Raw genomic sequence first — 22,377 nt, forward strand, 5'->3', positions numbered from 1 at the left:
ACATCGTGGTGAGAGAATGAGGAGGAGACATCATGGTGAGAGAATGAGGAGGAGAGCATCATGGTGAGAGAATGAGGGGAGGAGACATCATGGTGGAGAGAATGAGGAGGAGACATCATGGTGAGAGAATGAGGAGGAGACATCATGGTGAGAGAATGAGGAGGAGACATCGTGGTGAGAATGAGGAGGAGACATCGTGGTGAGAGAATGAGGAGGAGACATCATGGTGAGAGAATGAGGAGGAGACATCATGGTGAGAGAATGAGGAGACATCATGGTGAGAGAATGAGGAGGAGACATCATGGTGAGAGAATGAGGAGGAGACATCATGGTGAGAATGGAGGAGGAGACATTACAGAGAGAATGAGGAGGAGACATCATGGTGAGAGAATGAGGAGGAGACATCATGGTGAGAGAATGAGGAGGAGACATCATGGTGAGAGAATGAGGAGGAGACATCATGGTGAGAGGATGAGGAGGAGACATCATGGTGAGAGAATGAGGAGGAGACATCATGGTGAGAGAGTGAGGAGGAGACATCATGGTGAGAGAATGAGGAGGAGACATCATGGTGAGAGAATGAGGAGGAGACATCATGGTGAGAGAATGAGGAGGAGACATCATGGTGAGAGAATGAGGAGGAGACATTCTAGTGAGAGGGGCTAGAAGTGGTGTATAAGGTGACCTGGGCTGCGGTTTTACGACTGCAAAGGGGCCCGATATTCTCTCTCTCTCTCTCTCTCTCTCTCTCTCTCTCTCTCTCAAAAATCCAGTGCTGGGAGCAATAATCCAGAGAAACGACTCGATACACTAGTCCAAGTTGCCAAGTACGGTAACCAATTCTCCGTACGGTATTGAATATTGGCCAGGGGGTCAGCCTCACCCGTGTAGGAACCAGGCCCCATCAGTGCTCTCAGCTTGACCGAGAGGAAGACTTGGACGCCATCCCCTTCACCATTCCTCACTTTGTGTCTTGTACAGCGTCTTGGGTCGCCTCTGGTATGTCTTCATTAATGGTTGTAATTAAGGGCAAGTTTTTCCTCGGTCTCTAATAATGAGGTTTTTTTTTAAAGACCTCGTTGGCTTGGTTAAAGTTGTGGTGTGCGGGAGACGCGTTCTTGGTGTGTCTGTGTTTGTGGAGGATGATGTGGCGGAGGAGATGTGTGGTGTGGAGAGTTGTATGGTGAGGGGGTGGCTGGTGAGCTGTGTGGTGAGGGGGTGGCTGGTGAGGGGTGGCAGGGGGGGGAGCAAAACAATGGTGATGGGGTAGGGAAGGATGAAGGTAAGATGAGGGGTGGAAGGGGCTAGGTAGATATACATGGGGAGTAGGGAATGATGTGTGGGAGGTGTGTGGCGGGGTGGAGGTGGGGTGGGGGTCGGGAGAAGGCGGAGGAGAAGGGGTGGTGGTGTGGCGGGGTGAGGTGGCAGGTGAGGTGGGGCGGGGTGGAGGTGGGGCGGGGGTCGTGGGAGAAGGCGGAGGAGGAGGAAGAGAAGGAGGGGTGGTGGTGGGGTGGTGGGGGGGTTACCGGTGATAAGCTATAAGCAGTGGTGATGGAAGACTCGTTGGGATTTCCACCCAGCAACGTACACAAGCAAATGCGCAAAGCCGCTTTTTCCCTCTTTTTCTAATTTTGTTCGCGTCTTGACAACACCGGATCTTGGCGCCTACATCCCTCCTTAACGTGTGTGTGTGTGTGTGTGGTTGCAATAAAGGATGTGTTTGAAGAACCTATATATTAACACTGAATTAGCACCTGACCTGTTAAAATCCGCTGTTAATTTACCACTAATATAGGCTTATTAAAAGTTACTTTCATGAACCAAGGTTAACTCTAACAATCCGGCCAGAGTTACTGTGGAATACAAATGGCTAGGTGTTAAGGAGGATAGCCCAGTGTGAGTCCTACCGACTCCTTTCCACACCACCAGTGTTGGCACGACTTCCCTCCTTCAAACCCACATATCTCTCTCTGGTGTCGTCAGTTCCTGCACCCTCGTTGCCGTCCTCCACACGATCCCTGGTATAAAGTGTTGAAAGAACGACACTGGAACAGGTCTAGGTGGTGCTCCGTACATTGTGTCCTGATTGGAATGCCTAAAATTCATGAAGGGAGAGCGTCATTCATGTGGGGGGTTTTTCTCAAATTTTCGTCGTTTATAATCTTCGGTAGTTTGTAGAATAATAACTACTGTGGTGGGAATAATTTTAAACATAGGTGATACATAATTTAACGTGCAGTTTATTTCGGATGTCCAATGCAATTTTTTATTTCTTTATTTATTTTGTTCAGGAGTTACTGTATTTGGAGAAGGTATAATTGGAAATATATTTGTCTTACGAAGTATATAGTAACATTGTCTTCCTGCCGAAAAAGATTGACACCGCTGGCAGGAGTTAGAGCGTCGTTTGAGTGTAGATTCCTTAGTGGTAGAGGGAACTCCAGGCGGTGGTGAGTGGTGCGGGCGCCGATTCTCCTTTTTTTTATGGGACAGGCCATAGGGTGGCTAATTTGTAGGGGTGCTTTATAAGGGCAAGCCGGGCTATGGGAGGTGACATGGAGGTGCAGGCCGAGTTTTGGGAGGTGCGGGCCAAGTTGTGGGATGTGCAGGCCGAGTTGTGGGAGGTGCAGGCCTAGCTGAGGGTGGTGACGGTTGGAGGTGCAGGCCATAGCAACACTCCCTCCTCCCGGCTTCCCCTGCGGTAACCACCACACTGTCATACAGCGTCGCCGGCGGGAGAACTTATGGCGGCGGTAAGGAAAACATCCCTCTCCCTTCCCTCCACCTCCCTCCTTCACCCCACCCTCTCTCCGTCTCTCTTCCTCTCCATCCTTTCCTCCCCTTCCCTCCTTCCCCCCCCCCCATTCCCTCCTCCCACTCTTCCACTCCTTCAAACCCCTCCCTCCCTCCCCACCCGCCAGCATTGTATTGACTGCAACTCAGCCTCCCTCCCTCTCCCCCCTTCCCTCCCCGTCTCCTCTCCCTCTCCTCCCCTTCCCCTCCCTCTCCCCCTTCCCCCTTCCCCCAGTGTGGTAGTGGAAAGGTCACATACACATACCGTACACCCCATGTGGGAGTTTCTGAGGGCGATGTTGAGTCGAATAAAAGTCACCTGGGATGAACGATCACCCACGGTGCATCGGTGTCTACTGCTTCGGGTTCACGTGTCTGAATCTCTGGGTTCGTGAAGCAGTACAGGAGGCGACAGGACTTTCGTGTGTGATGTACAAGCCACCTGGGGTATATTAGTTACCTGGGGTATATATAATTCACCTGGGGTCTTGAAATGTGGCACCAAGAAGCACAAGTCACCTAACCTAATATAACCTAACCTAATCTAATCGAATCGAATCGAATCGAATCGAATCAAACCAAAGTAGATCTAATCTAACCTTGGTGAAGCTGAGTTGTAATCGTGGTGATGGGTTGTGGTAGAAGTAAGTAAGTGTGTGTGTGTGTGTGTGTGTGTGTGTGTGTGTGTGTGTGTGTGTGTTAATTTCTCCCACGCGTCATACCGTAGATGATTTTCTCTTCCACCTGGGGTGCTTTCAAGTCTCTCTCTCTCTCTCTCTCGTGTACGTGTTGGGTCATTCACGTTTCTGTGATAGTTTCATTATTCAATTTTATTCCTCTATACTTTATTCATTTAGTATCATTATCATCCTTTCTATTGTATCTTAATTATTCATTTTAGGTTGGAATTCCTTTCTTCCCTCTGTTATTAATTTTTTTCATGGTCTCTCATTCTTCTGTTTTTATTCATTCTTCTCTTCATTTCATTCTCTTTATTCTTTCCTTCTATTTTAAAAGTATTTAATTGGGTTTAATTATTATTTTTTTAATAATTTCTTCGTCTTTTTCTTCATAATGTTTCTAAATTTTGTTTTAATTTCTGTTCCTCTTTAATCTTTTCTTTATTGTTCTTTTCTTCTTTTGTTTCCAGGTTATATTATCAAGTCTTATTTTGTTACTATTTTTTTCATGTTTTATTTTTATTTCACTTTGTATATATTTTAATTATTCTTGTTTTTATCTTTTTTTTTCCTTTTCTCGTCTTTTATTTTTATTTTCTTTATATTTCTATTTTTTTGTCTGTGTCTCTGTCTGTCTGTCTGTCTGTCTGTCTGTGTCTGTCTGTCTGTCTGTCTGTATATTTGTGCTTATTCTTACTAGTACATTATTCTTATATCATCGTATAACTAATGTATCCATCACATCATCATATTATGGGAGAAGGTGTGGAAAGTGCCTTAGGAGAGTGTGTTGGGAAGGAGTGTGTTGGGAGGGTGTGTTGGGAGGTGTTGGGAGGGTGTGTGGGAGAGAGGGTGTGTTGGGAGGAGTGTGTTAGGAGGGTGTGTTGGGAGGGTGTGTTGGGAGGTGTGTTGGGAAGAGGTGTGTTGGAGGGTGTGGGAGGGGTGTGTTGGGAGAGTGTTGGGAAGGGTGTGTTGGGAGGTGTGTGTTGGGGAGGGTGTGTTGGGAGAGGTGTGGGAGGGTGTGTTGGGAGAGAGGTGTGTTAGGGTGGGTGTGTGGGGGTGGGTGTGTTCAGGAGGGTGTGTTTGGGAGGTTAAACAGGAGGTGTATTTATGAGAATTATGTTAGGAAGAGTGTATTTGGAGGGTGCATGTTGGAAGGGGTCTGTTAGGAGAGGGTGTGTGGGAAGAAATTGTGTTGGAAGGGTGTGTTAAGGTGGGTGTGTTAGGGAAGGGTGTGTTGAAAGAGGTGTGTTGGGGAGAATTATGTGAAAGAAAGAGGTGTGTGCTTACGTATACAAGTTATTGTGTAGTGCTATATAATATACTATTACCTTAAAGTATCATAGAAAATGTTTTGTTTTATAGTCAACCAAGTATCTTTTTTTTTTCTTTTAAGTTTCAGTCTAGAGTACCAAGAGTAACCGTGTGTTTTACTGGTATAGCTCCTGGTGTGTGTGTGGTGAAACTTTAACCAGGGGGTGTGGTGGTTAATGTCTATACAGCATATGTTCTACTTCCACCTATACAAATCATGGTTAATGTGACTAATGTGGCCAGAATCTGTCACAGGGTGTGGTGATGAGGCCTGGTCAAATTTTTCCCGTTTAATCGTGATATTATATTTATTCGTAATGCAGACGGACCCGGAAAACACACACACACACACACACACCACACAGACACACACACACACACACACACCACACACAGACACACACACACACCACACACAGACACACACACACAATTTACACACACACACATACACACAGACACACACAGACACACACACCACACACACACACACACACACACACACACACACACACACACACCACACACCACACACACACAGACACACACACAGACACACACACACACCACACACAGACACACACACACAGACACACACACACCACACACAGACACACACACACACACCACACACCACACACAGACACACACACACACACACACCACACACAGACACACACACACAGACACACACACACAAATTGAGGAAATTTAAAAGAGAAGCATTGTCAGTTCTAAGGAGGCTTTGTCCCAGGCGGCCGGGTGTGCTGGGAGGGTCACCGCAGGCCAACACCGCCCTCGGCACAGATGAAAATGGGCTGATTTTCTCCTGTCTAGAGCACCACACGTGCGAGGGTGCAGCCCCCCCACGCCCTTTCTCCTTCTGTTTATACTCTGCTACCTGGCAATTATTTTCTTAACTACGTCTTGTTTACAGACTGAATTATATGCGAAACACGAAAGGCTAAAGAAAAGGGCACCAAAATTCTGACAAACTTTGTATATTTGAAAGATAAATTACGTCTTAACATGAGATCATCCTCATTACCGCTCGTAAGTGCCCGTGAAATGGAATTTTCTGCCCCGTGTGTGAGGAGTAACCCCGTGTGTGAGGAGTAACCCCGTGTGTGAGGAGTAACCCCGTGAGTGAGGAGTAACCCCGTGTGTGAGGAGTAACCCCGTGAGTGAGGAGTAACCCCGTGAGTGAGGAGTAACCCCGTGTGTGAGGAGTAACCCCGTGTGTGAGGAGTAACCCCGTGTGTGAGGAGTAACCCCGTGTGTGAGGAGTAACCCCGTGAGTGAGGAGTAACCCCGTGTTTACCATCTTAAGCCGTCGGCGTATGTGTACTGTACCTCCCGGAAGTAGCGTGAGTAATGGTCTCTCATGTCGACAGCCTGTAGCCATATGTACAAAAGAGCACTAATGACCCATACACCGGGTTTTTATGGTGTGTTTCTGTAGCCTCGGTGATGTTGCTACACGGGGTGGTACTGGGAGCTTGGTAGTCTCTGTGAGGTGGCCCACCTTGATAGCCTTACTAATATCGGTAGCCAGATATAGTGTTGAGACCGGTCAGTTTTTTTTTTTAGCCAGATAGCCTTATTGAATGTCGCTGGTCAGATTACATTGTTGGGACTAGTTAGTTTTTCGTTTAGCTGCTTGTGTGCGGGAAGACAAGGTGATATATTTTTTTTTCTTAGTAACCTCGTATGCTCCTGGGAACGATAACCTGTGAATATAAATGAAGTGGTTTATGACATATTGGGAGTCGAGTACAAGGTGTAGCGCGTGTAGGAGGTAGAGGCAATAGAGAACACAAGGCAACTATTTTCTCTACCTGGTGTAACATCTTAATCCCGTTATTATTTTTGGAGAGAGAGAGAGAGAGAGAGAGAGAGAGAGAGAGAGAGAGAGAGATGAAGCAGGAGTAGGTTAGATAAGAGTTCACACACACACACATGATATCATTAAATTAACTGAAACCTATCCCCGCACCTGTTAACATGGAGCTTAATGACTGTTACAAACCTTGGCTGGCTGGTTCATGTAGCTAATGCTGACTTACATAACATAGCATACTTGTTACTCTACCGTGCATTCTTTATCAGCACAGATTACTTATTGCACAGTGTACCTTTTCCTCATTACATATCACAGCTTAAGAGCAACAGTAATTTACCTTAGAGAAACAAGCGGCTACATTGGGTCAAATTTCACACAAGTAATATTAGACCTCAACCTAACCAAACCATTAAGACTGGGGCCTACATAATGGGTCCTATCCGATAAGCTTATGGTGGGGTCTTTTAGGTGTGGAACCCATGTAGCCAGAAAACTGCTAAATACAGTACATCAGGTTTATGTTGATGCAGTAAACACGTGGAAAGATTTGATAAACTGTTTAGAGAGGTGTCAGGGGGCAGCACGAGGCTCTGGCCCAATATTTACTACCGTTTCATGTCTCAGTCTTATGAGGGAGGCGTCACCAGACTCTCCTTCCCTGTTGTGCAAGATCAATATAATCAATCATGTTAACTTGGGTCAGTGTTTATATTCCTTTTCTCTTTAGGTTTTTGCCGGTTCCATTGTGATGTTGCCTAAAGGTATTCAGTTTATTACACATCGGGTCGTTAGTAGATAAGGGACCCTAGCTTATTATACTTTTAAGATTAACCTAACATAACCCCTAGGTAACGTAAATTAAAAATAATCTCGGGGGGAGCTAATCTTCAGGTGATGTCGTATATTATATAACCTTCACGCAGTATTTTTCATAACTTTTGGCGAGGCTGAAATGAGGAAGGCAGCCAAGGGGTCCTGGAAGCGACGGGGCCTCCGACTTGTTCACAATACGTCGTCCCAGCCAGGCGACCTTGTAGTGGTGGTAAGGGAGTGCTGGACTTGGCCTACCTTGCTCTTACGTCATCAGAACCATGTTATTTATACTCTGTTCTGTAGTTCTTGGAGCGAAATTAAGTTATCTATAGGATGTAAATAAATAAATCTATCACTGCATTATCCTGAAGTATGAAGAGAGCGTTAGTACTGCTGTGTGTGTGTGCCGTGTGTTTGGTATACTGTTGTTCGTGTCTGGTCAGTAGTGTTCGTGACCGACGGCTGAAGGTAAACCTGTATTTGTGCCTCTACACTTGTCGCTTAGTTTTGGCATCTGCAAGTTGAGTTTATTTTTCCTCCTGTTAGTTTACCCTCCAGTTAGTACACGAGATATTGACCTTTTATTCGTTTTGTATTGTGGCGGTGTTGGAGTTCTTGTGGCTATACAGTAACATTGTAGGACACTCATTTGACTTGTTTGTGGGTTTTGGTTGGGATTGTTTATGGTGTATTGTTATTTGTAGTTTTTTATGTTTATTATTTGTTTGAGGTTTTAGTTGTGGTTTTGTCATTAAAGTTTTTTCTACGGATTTTTTGTGATGTTAATATTTTAAGAAGTCTTTCTACTGTTCTTGATATGATTTATTAATTTTTGTTCCTTCTTTACAGACCCGGTGAAGGCAGCGCGGCCAGGTGGACCGACCAGTGGGCCGCGCGGCCCGCACGTGGGCCACAATGGGCCGGGCCAGCAGCATCCAGTGCCGCATGCAGACCAGCTGCGGCGCCTGGAGGCCGAGGTGGCGGCTCGGGCTGCGGAAGTCAAGGCGGCACGGGCGGAGAGGGACCAAGCCGGACGCGGCGTGGAGGCCCTCACAGTCCTCCTTCACCACCTCACCAACACGGTCAGTATTACCTCACACTTGATCTCTGGTGGCAAGACAGCCGATATACTAAAGCTGTAGCCAGACATCGCAATTGGTACCTAATAAAATTTCTATGTACCGACGTAAACAAACAATGTACTGGAAATACTCTTTACACTCAATGCCACTGGGGTCTGATAAACACCCTTCTACTCTGTAATCTTTTTTTTTGTGCTACAGCTCACAGGATGAATATGAGGTGCACAATAAACTAGCTGTTATCCGGGGCTTAATTCAGTTCACCCATTACTCCCCAACCACTGTGACGACGTCCCCTCCTCACACACTGTAATGTTTAAGGCATCATCTTGCACCATTTCTCACCATCTTCCTTCATCCTCGAGAAAGAAAATTAAAAAAAAAATTCATTCAAGGAGCCATTATGCGACGTGCTTCTACACTTAATGTCTGGATTCTCAAACTTCGCGAGTAAGTTTTCTCTTAAAGTGAGCTATTAAAAAGAATTCTGTTTATAATAACATTAACACCTTGGCAGAAATGAGCCCCTTGGATGCCTTTCCACGCCACCAGTTAGGGGAGGGAGTGAGAGTGGGAAGATGGAGGGATTTTTAACCTAAGCATTTCTAGAACCTTGACTGTGGTATTTTATAATAGAGTGACAATAGAAAATATATTTTAAGTTCAGATTCAGAGATAAAAATGTTCCCTTACTGATAGGATCATAGGATTGTGACAGATCTTGAAAGTGAGAGTAGAGGCAGGATGAAGACAGTCTCATCTCACGTTGTGCCACATCCTGGGTGCATAAAGAACGTCTGGTTTAGAGAGATGTTTTATCACTAGCTTCCCGGATATGATGTATTTTATGCATTGTATAGACTGAGAGATCCGGCTGGCTGCTTTGTGTTTGAGTGCGTCTTTGGAGTGGTGGTGCTTGTCAAGTGCCCGCGCTGCTCCTCTCTCATCTTATACTCGTACAGCTGTTTGGCGGTCCTCCTGGGTCTGGGGTGTTACTTCAATGTTTATATGCCTTCCTGGGTCTCCTGCCATCCCCCCACACACACACACACACACCTCGATTTGTTGCCAAGCTTGGGGAACAACCTGACCAACCCCACTGTTACTGCTGCTGGTCGCCTGCAAACTTCCATACATTAATTAATAACTTTAGTATAAAATAACACATCTAACTTACCTAGTCCTTGTAATTTTTTAAAGTTATTTAGTTTTCATGAATTTGACGCCTCCTCACATCTACAGTAAGAAGGAAAACATTAACATCTTGAGAAAAGTAAAGAATAACTTAGGTTACGAGCCTAAATAACTACCGACCCCACAGGAATCATTACACGGGGGATATAGAAAATACTGACGAAGGATAAATAAACAGTGGAGGGGAGAGTATATCCTGGTAAGATGGAGGGAGTTGGCAATAAGTTATAGAATAAGTGGCAGGTCTCAGGTTATCTTTAGAGAGAGAGAGAGAGAGAGCTGGCTGATGGTCTGGTATTACATCATGGGGCCGAGGTTATAGTTGGTACTGATCTTGGCTGTAGTGTTGGCCAACCTGCTGGACACTCAGAGATACAGTACACAAGACTAGGGGCATTTTACCACCACCTTGCTGTATCCCCACACACACACACACACACACACACACACACACACACACACACTAGAGCGCCCCAGATCACCCCTACAGTATTTTATCCTCTTACTGCTAGAAAACACTAACACACGGACACGTGCACGGCCCTCCCTCCCAGCACGTGCACGGCCCTCCCTCCCAGCACGTGCACGGCCCTCCCTCCCAGCACGTGCACGGCCCTCCCTCCCAGCACGTGCACGGCCCTCCCTCCCAGCACGTGCACGGCCCTCCCTCCCAGCACGTGCACGGCCCTCCCTCCCAGCAGCACGTGCACGGCCCTCCTCCCAGGACGTGCACGGCCCTCCCCTCCCAGCACGTACACGGCCTCTCCCAGCACGTGCACTCTCCTCCCAGCACGTGCACGGCCCTCCCTCCCAGGACGCAGGCCCTCCCTCCCAGCACGTGCACGGCCCTCCCTCCCAGCACGTGCACGGCCCTCCCTCCCAGCACGTGCACGGCCCTCCCTCCCAGCACGTGCACGGCCCTCCCTCCCAGCACGTGCACGGCCCTCCCTCCCAGGACATGCATGGCCCTCCTTCCCAGCACGTGTATGGGCTTCCTTCCTGGCACGTGTACGGTTCTCCCTCCCAGCACGTGCACTACCCCCACCCCCCCCAGCACGTGCCACTGTACAAACGATGCGTGTTGATGAATGCCGTACATGTGCCAAGATGGTGCCGCTCCGGTGGGTCCGTCCGTCCGTCCGTCTGTTTATCCGTCCCATATACCAGGTGTCTATATTGTGTAATCAGCTCCGTCCTCAGTGTTCACCGGATTTATTTAAAAGTTTGCTCTTCTGTTGGAGGCTGACTGTAGACACGTTAGTTTTTTTAATATAAACTTATCCTTCGACCAGGTAGGTGTGTGTGTGTGTGTGTGTGTGTGTGTGTGTGTGTGTGTGTGTTTTATACGTAGAATGACAGTCAAACTCAACATACATTACTCGTTGATAGACCCACCTACCTCCAGAAAGCTGCTGCTGGCTCTCCCAACACTAATATTTACCCTCACCTGCCACCACTGCTACTGACAACACCACCCCCCAACTACCACGACGTCATGCCGTATATTTATCCCACGAAGGATTTTTTTTTTTAGACCTGTCCCTGGTTCCGAGTTTACACCAGTTACCGTCCCACGAAGAAAGTTTATATTGGACACGCTGTCACCACTCGTATAAACTGGTGGTGGTTCTCAGTGCGCTGGGAACGTTTATGGGATATCTTGAGAATTTTTTTTCGTATTTATTTTTTATGGGGTTTTGATAATTCTACACTTGGAGTTATTTTGGTTGATCTGGATGTATGGTTGCTGGTGATGTTATCTTGGTTGATCTGGATTTATCGTTGCTGGTGGTGTTATCTTGGTTAATCTGGATGTATGGTTGATGGTGGAGTTATCTTGGTTGATCTGGATGTATGGTTGGTGGTGGTGTTATCTTGGTTGATCTGGATGTATGGTTGCTGGTGGTGTTATCTTGGTTGATCTGGATGTATGGTTGCTGGTGGTGTTATCTTGGTTAATCTGGATGTACAAGGCCGTCCGTCCATACGCCACTCCTGACTGTTCTGACACACTTACCTGTTGCCATCATATTTACCCTCTTGTCACACTACTTTGCCCTCTGTCACACTACTTTACTCTGTCACACTACTCTGTCACACTACTTTACTCTGTCAATATAATGGGTATGTGTCAGTTAGTGCCTTGTTTGTGGTGAGGGAATTAAACCTTGATGATGGTTCGCACGGAAGAGGAGATGAGAAGAAAACATTATTATAAATATTCGGTAACTTAATCATCAGACAACGAAAGAAAATTTATAAAAATATATGTGTATGTGAAAGTAGCATAAATACATGAAACAAATTTGCGACTTTTTTCGTGTGTGTGTGTGATTAGGAAGAACCACCAAGGCTACAACGCTCATAATTAACACGGCAACGTATCCTCCTTAGGGGCGCCCAAGTCAAGGTTGAATTTGCAAGTCCTTGACCAACCCTTCAAACGTCAGCTGAGCCTTTTAAGTGCCGTAGCTTCCTTTAAGGTAACTCATTAACACACTACAGTTAACTCAAGAACATTATTAACAAAATTTAATATGAGTTACAGCATGATACATAATGTTAGTAAATACAAAATAAATTATTGCTGTATTTTCACATTATATATTTTAGTTACGTAATTAATCTTGAGAGTATAATGTCACGGTGTTCAAGGCGTTCACAACCTGTTATACTGCATTGTCTTCCTTACGAGAAAACAGATATTTTCTTCTATCGACGAGGTAGGACTGGTTACTGTCGATGCTAATGTGATGGTCTGTTAAGATAAAGTAATGAATGACCAGCAGGGCTCTTTTTATCTTCCTCTCCCGGTGTGTATGGGGTCCCAGGCAGTATTAATTTGTACCTCAGGGCCACGTTCATGGTAATAGGTCTGGTCAGTTATGTGAAGAGATGCCCCAGACGAGGTGTTCAAGGTGGACTGGAGGGCAGAATACAAGCTAAATTTACGTTTATCTTAACCTAACCTAACCTACTCCAACTTAACCTAACCTAAGCCAACTTAACTTAACCTAAACTCTCCTAGTGTAAACCTGATCTCTTCCAACTTAGATTAACTAAATACTTATACTTAACCTAACTTAATCTACGTTAATTTAAAACTTACTTGAGGGGGGGTTGGTGAGAGTCTTGACGTGTGGGTGACTGTCAGCCGCCGGGGTGTTGTGTTGAGATCGGTATAGGGGTGTTGTGTTGAGAGCGGTATAAGTACAGTACTGTGTGACGGGAGGAAGCGTGAGGTGGTTAGTGGGATGGACATAATGTAGGGGGAGGAGTGGGGTCGGGTAGGAGGGAGGGGTTCATCCATCACACCTAACAGCCACTTGACATACGTGTAGCCAGCGCTTGATTTGACATCCAGTGATTTATTATATGGTATTGGATGTCGTAAATATATTAGAATTAAACTCGTATTCTTCGTAAGACTAAAATTTTATGAACGAAACTCTATTGTTTTTTCTAAGAGTTGATTACCCATACAGGACTTGACTCTCCTACCTCACTTGAGATGACTGACTTGAGGGGATTTATTTATTTATTAGTTTTTTTTAAGTTATGCAGTCAGTAGAAATAGTTGAGCGCCGTTAAGTGTTATGATAATGGTTGTAGTAAAGTGTAGTGCTGGGCTGAAGGAGGAACGAGTTTATGGAGATGAATAAGATGAGTTATGATGGGTGGGATGAGTGATGAGTGACGACCCTTTCACCTCTGACCTCTGCACCGTGAGCCCCGAGGCCCGCCGAGTGGCATTCACAATGGCTCCCCGCCGACACAATGTTTCACGCGTGAGGCTTTACCCACTGACACACTTTACGCCCCGGTGATAACTCGGCCTCATGTTGGCAGGTGGTGCTAAACTTACACACCTGTACGAAAGACACCGATTGTTTGGAGTTACTCTGCCGGGAGGGGGGGTTGCTGTGAGAACGTCCTAAAAAAAAAAAACTATCAACAAAATTTACAAGATTTTAAACTGAAATATAAGTTTTGATTAGTGTCAACAACATATCGAGATGTGATAAATATTATACCAGGTGTCACATAAATTTTTAAATATAGATTCTCCAGCTGTGAGTTACTTTAAGCCTCAAACACAAATAAAGAGGCTTAAAGTTAATAATCCCTTGGCAGTAGTAAATATATATATAAAACAGGTGTATGGGCGGCGTTCTTCACAGGTCATTTCTCTTGGTGGATCTCCGTGTAGGGTTGTGGTGATGGGGGGTTTAAAGACTCGACCCTGCACCAGACACACCCTCCCAGACGGTACGGTGCGGCCTGCCAGGTATTAGTTACACACACAAGCGTCTTAGTATTTCTTACATTTTCTCTCATAACACACGAGAAAAGACAACTAGGTGTGGCTATCTTGTTTAATGGTATGCCTTCCTTACGTTGTTACTTAAGGGAACTAGTTATAAACGTTTACATATATTACTAGTTCGTTAAAACGTGTGGGTAGGAGGCCGCCCATATAGATAACCTTGTCTGATTGTGTTTGGAGTGTTAGTTCTGGTTGTCTCGTATAAATAATTATCAGGGGGCCTTTTTTTTTCGTCTACTACATTTAGGGTTTTAGTTTATCTCGTGGTCAGGTGACATTTTAGTGTCTCCTAATTAGGGTTTCTCCTTTATGGTGTTTTTTATGTTTACTGTAAAAGCTTAAAAGGTGCTTCAACTGGCCGGATTATAAACTACCGCTCACGTTGTTTTGGTTTTTACAGCAGATAACTTTTAGAGAAATTTAGGGTGCGGTATATAGATGGACCAGGGTGAGGGTGCGGTATATGGAGGGACTAGGGTGAGGGTGCGGTATATAGAAGGACCAGGGTGAGGGTGCGGTATATGGAGGACTAGGGTGAGGGTGCGGGTATATGGAGGAATAGGGTGAGGGGTGCGGTATATAGAAGGACCAGGGTGAGGGTGGTATATGGAGGACTAGGGTCAGGGTGCGGTATATGAGTGGGACTATGGTGAGGGTGCGGTATATAGAAGGACCAGGGTGAGGGTGCACATATGGAGGGACTAGGGTCAGGGTGCGGTATATGGAGGGACTAGGGTAAGGGTGCGGTATATAGAAGGACCAGGTAAGGGTGCGGTATAGAAGGACCAGGGTGAGGGTGCGGTATATGGAGGGACTAGGGTGAGGGGTGCGGCATATGGAGGGACTAGGGTGAGGGTGCGGGTATAGAGGGACTAGGGGTGAGGGTGCGGTATATAGAGGGACTAGGGTGATAGTTGCATATAGAGGACCAGGGTGTGAGGGTGTGGTGTATATGGAGGACTAGGGTCAGGGTGCGGTATGCTTATAGAAGGACCAGGTAAGGGTGCGGTATATGGAGGACTAAGGTGAGGGTGCGGTATATAGAGGGACCAGGGTGAGGGTGCGGTATGGCGGAGGGACTAGGTGAGGGTGCGGTATATAGGAAGCACCAGTGAGGGTGTGTATATGAGGGACTAAGGTGAGGGTGCGGTATATAGAGTGGACTAGGGTGATAGTTGCGGGTATACAGAGGGACTAGGGTGAGGTGCGGCATAGAAGCGACCAGGTGAGGGTGCAGTATGAGGGACCAGGCAAGGGTGCGTATATGGAGGACCAGGTAAGGGGTGCGGTATATAGAAGGAAGCGCTGATGCCAATATGACCTTTAAATCTGTTATTAGTTAAACTTAAACATCAAAATTTGTTCATGTTTTTAGGCTAAACAAACGACTCACATTGAAAGGCAATTAAATATAACATTGAATTCTCAAGTTTTATTTTGTTATGTGATCAGATCCAGAAATAAGTGACTATCTCTATACTGTACTATGTTAACCACCACCTAGAGGGTCGTTTAAATCTCCCGAGCTGCCTGACGTCACACACAAATGCGGGCACTGCTCAGTGGTGCCAATCGCTCATCGGCACAAGTGATGCTTTTAAGCTTGACACCTTATCTCAGCCTCACTCTCATTACAGCCACGGGTTTGCTTATATAGAAGAGAAGTATTACTTTCGTGGTCTTATGTTCAGGAATACTGTGTGGAGCTTATATTAGCACCAAGTGTATACTGTGGCACTCTGGCATGGTACGCGCGTATGGTAACACTTATTTCTGTGTTGTGGTGCCACACTTGAACCGTAAATGGCGTAGCCAATGAGACGGCCTCAGGCAGCTGAATTTAAAGGTTAAGATCCGTTAAAGAAACGGCGCGGTGATGGTCGAGGGGAATGCAGTTACACTTAAGCCGTGGACAAAATTGTTGCCATCATCCCACCTGTATATTAAGCTCCAAGGTTGTTGACGGGGAAATGGTTTCTACCGCGTGGCGTTAAATAATTTACTCTGTATGGCTGGAATGTTTACACGTTCATATTTGGTCAGTTTTAAGATCCAACGTTTGCGTAACATTTCCTCACTATTGTTGTCTAAATAGGGGAACAGCTTACACGACCTCGCGTATCACTCAGCTTCAGGATATATTGATAATTTACAAGTGTCACATTTATTGATAACTACGTCCCGTTATTTGTTCATTATTTTAATTATATCCATGTGTGTGTTGGCAAGATATATTATGTGATAGCGAGTGTAGTTACGTCCTGGATTCGCGTCCTTATCCACGGGTTACATCCTCCGTGGGAATCCTCTGCGTGTTGAAAGTGGAGGCGAGGGCGATGGATTATTTTGAAATTTAGTTCAAACAGTGACCCTAAGAGCTGTGATAGGGGTGATAACTGGCATAATCTGACCATTATAACCAGACTAACGACATTCGGGGATACGTCGCGTGTTTTAACTTCAGTATATGCATTACAGAATACAGAGGACCCATTTTCCACATGAAATAGTTACTGTACTTCCTCGGATTCTTACCCAGGACATCAATTGATTTCACTGAGGTACACGTCTTGCTTTGACAGATAACAAGCACAATTGATTATTTGGTTACTGTTTTGCCGTAAAAAGTGAATGTTGCTGGGTGTTGCAGATTTGTATAAAGGATAATAATATATTCGAGGTTTGTTTTACTAAGTTGAAATTAAGTATACGTGATTTTAGTTGATTTTCGTTGGTGATCTTTTAACGAGGAGAGGAAGGGATGGGGAGTCAGGACAGAGCTTCTCTTGTTACAACTGACCAGGAAGTTAGTAGTTGAAACTATTCCCGGCTACTCAACATACACCACCCGAACCCCACAACCTACACACCACCCGGACCCACACTACCTACACCACCTGGCCCCACAACCTACACACCACCGGACCCCACAACCTACACACCACCCGGACCCCCTTCCCCTGCCCGGACTAACCTACACACCACCCGGACCCCTAGCCTACACACCACCGGACCCACAACCTACACACAACCCCGGACCCCACAACCTACACACCACCCGGACCCCCAGCCACACACCACCCGGACCCCAACCTACACACCACCCGGACCCCACAACCTACACACCACCCGGACCCCACAACCTACACACCACCCGGACCCCACAACCTACACACCACCCAGCCCCCGCTATCAGACGCCACTCATCATCGTCACTACAAGCATAGGTATCCATATGGTATAAGTAACATTATTGTAATATGTAACTTATCTAATCACTTACACATTACACTGTTTTCTCCCCTCGCCACACCATAGTTTGTCACGTAACATAAAAAACAAAACACCATCACTACAGCCAACTTCTGTCTTATCCCATCCTTCTCTTGACAAGCTTATTGAAACTTTGCCAAATGAACGTTCGCCCTCCATCTGCCATAAGTGGTGATAGTTTATGGTTCTAGTATAATCCACCTTGAATGATAATGTGACTGAGTTAGTTAAGGCTGAGAGTGATGACTGTGTGTGTGTGTGTCAGATAATTTGAGCTTTGAGTGTCATAGAATCAATCAGTCAGATGTTTGTGCCTGAAAATTTTACGACGTCTTGAGCTTCATAGAGACATGAGAACAGGAAGAAGAAAGAGGTGTTGTAATCATTCGTAAAATCTAAGGATACATTGCAGGGAAACAACTGGCCAATTTCCCATCTTTATTTTCCCTTAGAGAGAGAGAGATCTTAATCCTCTTTATAAATCAAGCACCCAAATCCTTATCGTTGACATATATTGCTGTGGTTTACCAATTTAGTGATCATATTTCAGTCGACACCTTTATTGAAATCATCTGTTAAGGTTTATATTGGCTTTATCAACGTTGTCAGTTTAAAAGTTCATGCGAGACAGGGAGGTTAGCAACAGCTCGACCGAAAAGTTTATGATCCTGACCGGTTCTTGTTCTAGGGTAAGTGGGAGTCAGTATCGGTGTTTGGTTTTGATTGGTTGTACTTGAAAGATTATTTATAGTTTATTTGTTAGGTTGTTGTAAGGAAGTGAACCTTTTTTTTGATGTTTTACTGTCCAATTATTTATATTTTTATTTCGTATCTTGTTTTGTTTTAATCCGCTTTTGAGTAACTTGTGCTTGTCAATTAGTTCAGTAAAGCTTCATTAGTTCCAGTCTCTCTCTCTCTCTGTGTGTGTGTGTGTGTGTGTGTGTGTGTGTGTGTGTGTGTGTGTGTGTGTGTGTGTGTTTTGCTATCCGGGACCTTGACAGTAAACCTCCAGCGTGTCTCAGTAACACCGGACACGAGTAAATGTGTGTGTGTGTGTACAGTATATGAAGCACGCACACACTAGGAAAGTTAATTTTATTGCTTCATTTAATAGAGCAATATTTTCTTTATTGTCTGAATTCTCGGGTTAAGTTACTTTAAGAAAATAATCAAGATATTACCATAACATTGATGGTTAAAATAGAAACCTTTTGAATTCATTAGTTGACGGGTTTGGAGGGCGGCGGGGAGGGGGGGGACAAAATCATAAATATTACGTTTATTAAGAGTTAAATCATAAATGCAAAGGCGATATAACTCTTTTTGAAGGGAATTACTTGACAAATTTTAGTATTCGAGTTCCTTTTAACGGGGATGATGATGATGATGGTAGGGAGGGAGGGAGGGAGTCAGGCACTTGTTTTGATGCAGTAATAGGATCCCTGCAGGCGACTCTCCTACACAGTCATGTTTGTTGATGTTCGTCTGCAGGTGGTCGTGCTGTGTGGCGTTTGCTGCCCATAATAACACTAACAGTATGTAAGAGGAATGTTTGTTGAGATTCAAAGGTCTTAGCTTGTTGGCGTGTGCTACACTTAACTACACCTGCATACATAATGAGGGAATGACTGTGTGTGTGTACCTGTAGGTGATGGGTGTGTGGGGTGGCTTGTGAGTGGGTGTGAGGGTGGCTTCCTAGTGGGTGTGAGGGTGGCTTCTTAGTGGGTGTGAGGGTGGCTTCCTAGTGGGTGTGAGGGTGGCTTGTGAGTGGGTGTGAGGGTGGCTTGTGAGTGGGTGTGAGGGTTGGCTTGTGTGAGGTGGGTGTGAGGGTGGCTTCTTAGTGGGTGTGGTGCTTCCGTGGGTGTGGGGTGGCTTGTGAGTGGGTGGGGTGTGGGGTGGCTTGTGGTGGGTGGGTGTGGTGGCTTGTGAGTGGGTGTGAGGGTGGCTTCTTAGTGGGTGTGGGTGGCTTCTTAGTGGGTGTAAGGGTGGCTGTATAGTGGGTGTGAGGGTTGCTTCTGAGCGGATGTGAGGCTCGCTTTTGAGTGAGTGGGTGTGAGAGTGGATGTAAGGGCAGCTTCACAGTGGGTGGCTTGGGGGATGTGTGGGAGGGGTGGGCGACCAGAGTGCGCTGGCCAAGACAAAGCGCAGTGTCACGCTGGACTCTTGACCCGTGGTGACCGCCCGTGTTCCTCCTTCTGTGACCCCCGCACCTTCAGTGTACTCTCGTCTGCTGTTAAGTTATGCGCCCTTAGTTATGGTAAATAAGATTCACACGGTCTTTTATGTACGGAGAAGGTGCGTTGTATATTAAGACAGTTACTTAGTTTTGGAGCCGAAGATCAGAAGTGATTTTTTTATATAAACTGGAAACCAATAACAGTATCAGATGAAGATAATCATAATATATTTTTGTTTTATTGAATGATTCGTTTGTTTTCCTTCCCTACATCATTTAGTCTCTTAGCAGCTTAATGCTACGAGAATAGAGCTTGTACATTAAACACGATCCATAAGTCTTAGCCCCAAAGAGGAAATAGCGTTCACACACAACATTAAGCACCGGGAAGCGTCATCGTTGGCAACACATTTCCTACCGCAAATTGACAAAAACTGAAGTGACACTAAAGGAGTGCATTAGAAACATTATGTTTACTTACCCAGCGGAAATGCCCAATGTGTTATCTCACAGAAGACAACACTAAGTTAGCACCATGAGACCTCGTTGATAAAAATAAATATCTAAGTGTTTAAGAATTGCAAAATACCTATATATACTGTATATACAGTATATCGTAGATCCACAGTGGTAACGTGGAGAAGATAAATATTGACAAAAATTCAGTTGCCTCTGAAGTCTTGAATAAAGACGAAAGCCAAGGTTTACCAGTGTTTCCCTTTTCCTGTGAGTTTTAAATTATATATATATATATATATATATATATATATATATATATATATATATATATATATATATATATATATATATATATATATAAAAGGTAACGTTAATCTGATTACCCAGTGGAAAGTAATGAACGGAAATAGCCAAGTATGGTATGCGCTTGGATAAGACTGGCGGGAAAAACAGGGAAGAGTCATCGCCAGGTGCAGAGGTCGGGAAAAACACTGGTGAGGTCGGGACCGTCGGGCTGCCGGTGCCGCGAACACAAGTCGACTTGTGTACATCTTGGCGGTGACGTGACATCTCCGTCACCCGGGGAGAGGAAGGGGGGGGGTGATCCAAGAGGTTCATAAGCCACAGTCCATATAGGGTGAGGGAAGGTCGCTGTATCTAAGCAAATATGTTAAATTAAGATAACAAATTAGGTTACCTGGGATTGTTCCCGGTACATGGTTAAATTTTCACAAGTCATAGTTCGCTGTTATTTTCAACTGTATTTGCCAAGTAAGTTATTTCCATGACTAGCTATGTACGGGGCGCGGGTCTGATATGTCTATGAATCTCCAGTGATATTCTTGCGGGTATCTAATATGTGGTGCTGTCTGCTGTGAAATCTGCAGCGACATAAGGAGGGAGGTGCTCCTACAACCTTGTCAGGGAAGGGTAGCGGGGTAGTCAGTGTGTGTGTGTGTTTGGAAACAATGAAAAACTGGGGATATTGGAAAACCCAGGAGACACTGGAAGAGCTTGGAGATCACTAGGGACTGAGGGGGAACTTCAGGATAGGTTAATGGTTAGGAGATAGAAGGATGAGGTAACATGGAGGACGTGTTGAGAATCTATAGTTAGAAGCCCTAAGAGATGGTGCTGGTATATGAATGTTGACACCCCGGCAACTGGGAGGGTTTGATGTTGATTCTGGAGAGGCTGTAGGTAAGATGAACCCCCTTAGCCTCGAGTCCTTAACCTTGCCTAACCTACTCATTAGGCTAAGGGTCAGTAAGGACTAGAGGCCATGTAGCCCATCACCCGGGAGAGGAGGAGTTACGGTATAATAATCTTCCGAGACGCCATTGAGGTGATAAATGCAGATAGATAAGTGTAGGTGACTGTCATTTATTTCTCCTGGTGTGAAGTATTGTACCTCTTGAGATACTTGCTAGTAGATCACTGTTAAGGAGTTTTGTGGTTGATTTGTTCTTATTGTGATCCTACTGTGGTGGTTGTCCTTCATCTCGCTGGTTTACGCCTCTAGTCCACTCAGCTGTGAATGGGTATACCTAATTTGGCTATTAGGTACGTGAAGTAGAGCTTTGTTTACAGTGTGGCTTGGATGAGGTTGAAGACTATGTAATTGTTATAGCTCTAAGATTATTGGAAACCATGAAGAGATAGGGAGTGGATCAGGTGAAGGAGAAAGACGGTGGACGTGTGAAGGCCACAGTAGCGGCAGATGGACTGTGACCGCAGGTTCTCATATGCCTTAACGCTTGTATAAAAGGTGTACCATTATGCGGACTAGTAACTCAGGTGCACCGGCTCGTCAACTTTCGGGTCGAGATACACAAAAGTTGTTCAGAGTTTTAATGGTGAATGTGATTGTTCTGGCCTTTATTAGGGTATCATGTTTATAAGCCGAGGTATTCATGAAAATCTGGTTAGTGTTATAATAATTACAGAACAGAGTATCAAATGTAGCTGAAAAACTAGTCCGGTATCCTTGGGGAGCTTCTCGGGTAATGCAGAACTATATTGACATACTTAGAAAACATATGAAAACAATGTGAATTAAATGATAAAAGTGAGAAAGAACTTGTAAATCTTCCTTCAGAAATGAGTATAGTTTTTTACCACTCGTCTTGTGTACATTAACCAAGCGTTCTTGTAAAAATCGACGAATTGAATCCGAGGCGATACTGATGGCTACTGTTTTATTTTGGTGTGTGTGTGTGGAGGATTTTTAGGCTTACCACCAGTTCCACCCCGGTAGTTGGTCCCTCGCCTACCCCACACAGAAACGACTCCCATATGTTCTCAGGCGTAAATTTCCTCAACAGGTGAATCTAGTAGTATTCTCGGTGTGTTGAGTTGGCATTACCTTACTTCGACTCGGAACAAAACATTATTGACCTCACACCTTATAAGATAGTGATAGG

General features: G+C 45.2%; 1 protein-coding gene across 2 annotated transcripts in view; it reads left to right on the plus strand.

Annotated features, from left to right (window-relative positions):
• The window catches only part of LOC121864291, a 94,155-nt gene that overhangs the window by 42,400 nt on the left and 29,378 nt on the right, over positions 1 to 22,377 (plus strand). For both annotated transcript variants that reach the window (XM_042363381.1, XM_042363389.1), the window contains exon 3: positions 8,293 to 8,525. In XM_042363381.1, coding sequence (XP_042219315.1) covers positions 8,293 to 8,525 — 233 coding nt within the window. The remainder of the gene's footprint in view (positions 1 to 8,292; positions 8,526 to 22,377) is intronic.

The sequence above is a fragment of the Homarus americanus genome, unplaced genomic scaffold, assembly GCF_018991925.1.
Source record: "Homarus americanus isolate GMGI-L3 unplaced genomic scaffold, GMGI_Hamer_2.0 scaffold59578, whole genome shotgun sequence".
NCBI lineage: Eukaryota > Metazoa > Arthropoda > Malacostraca > Decapoda > Nephropidae > Homarus > Homarus americanus.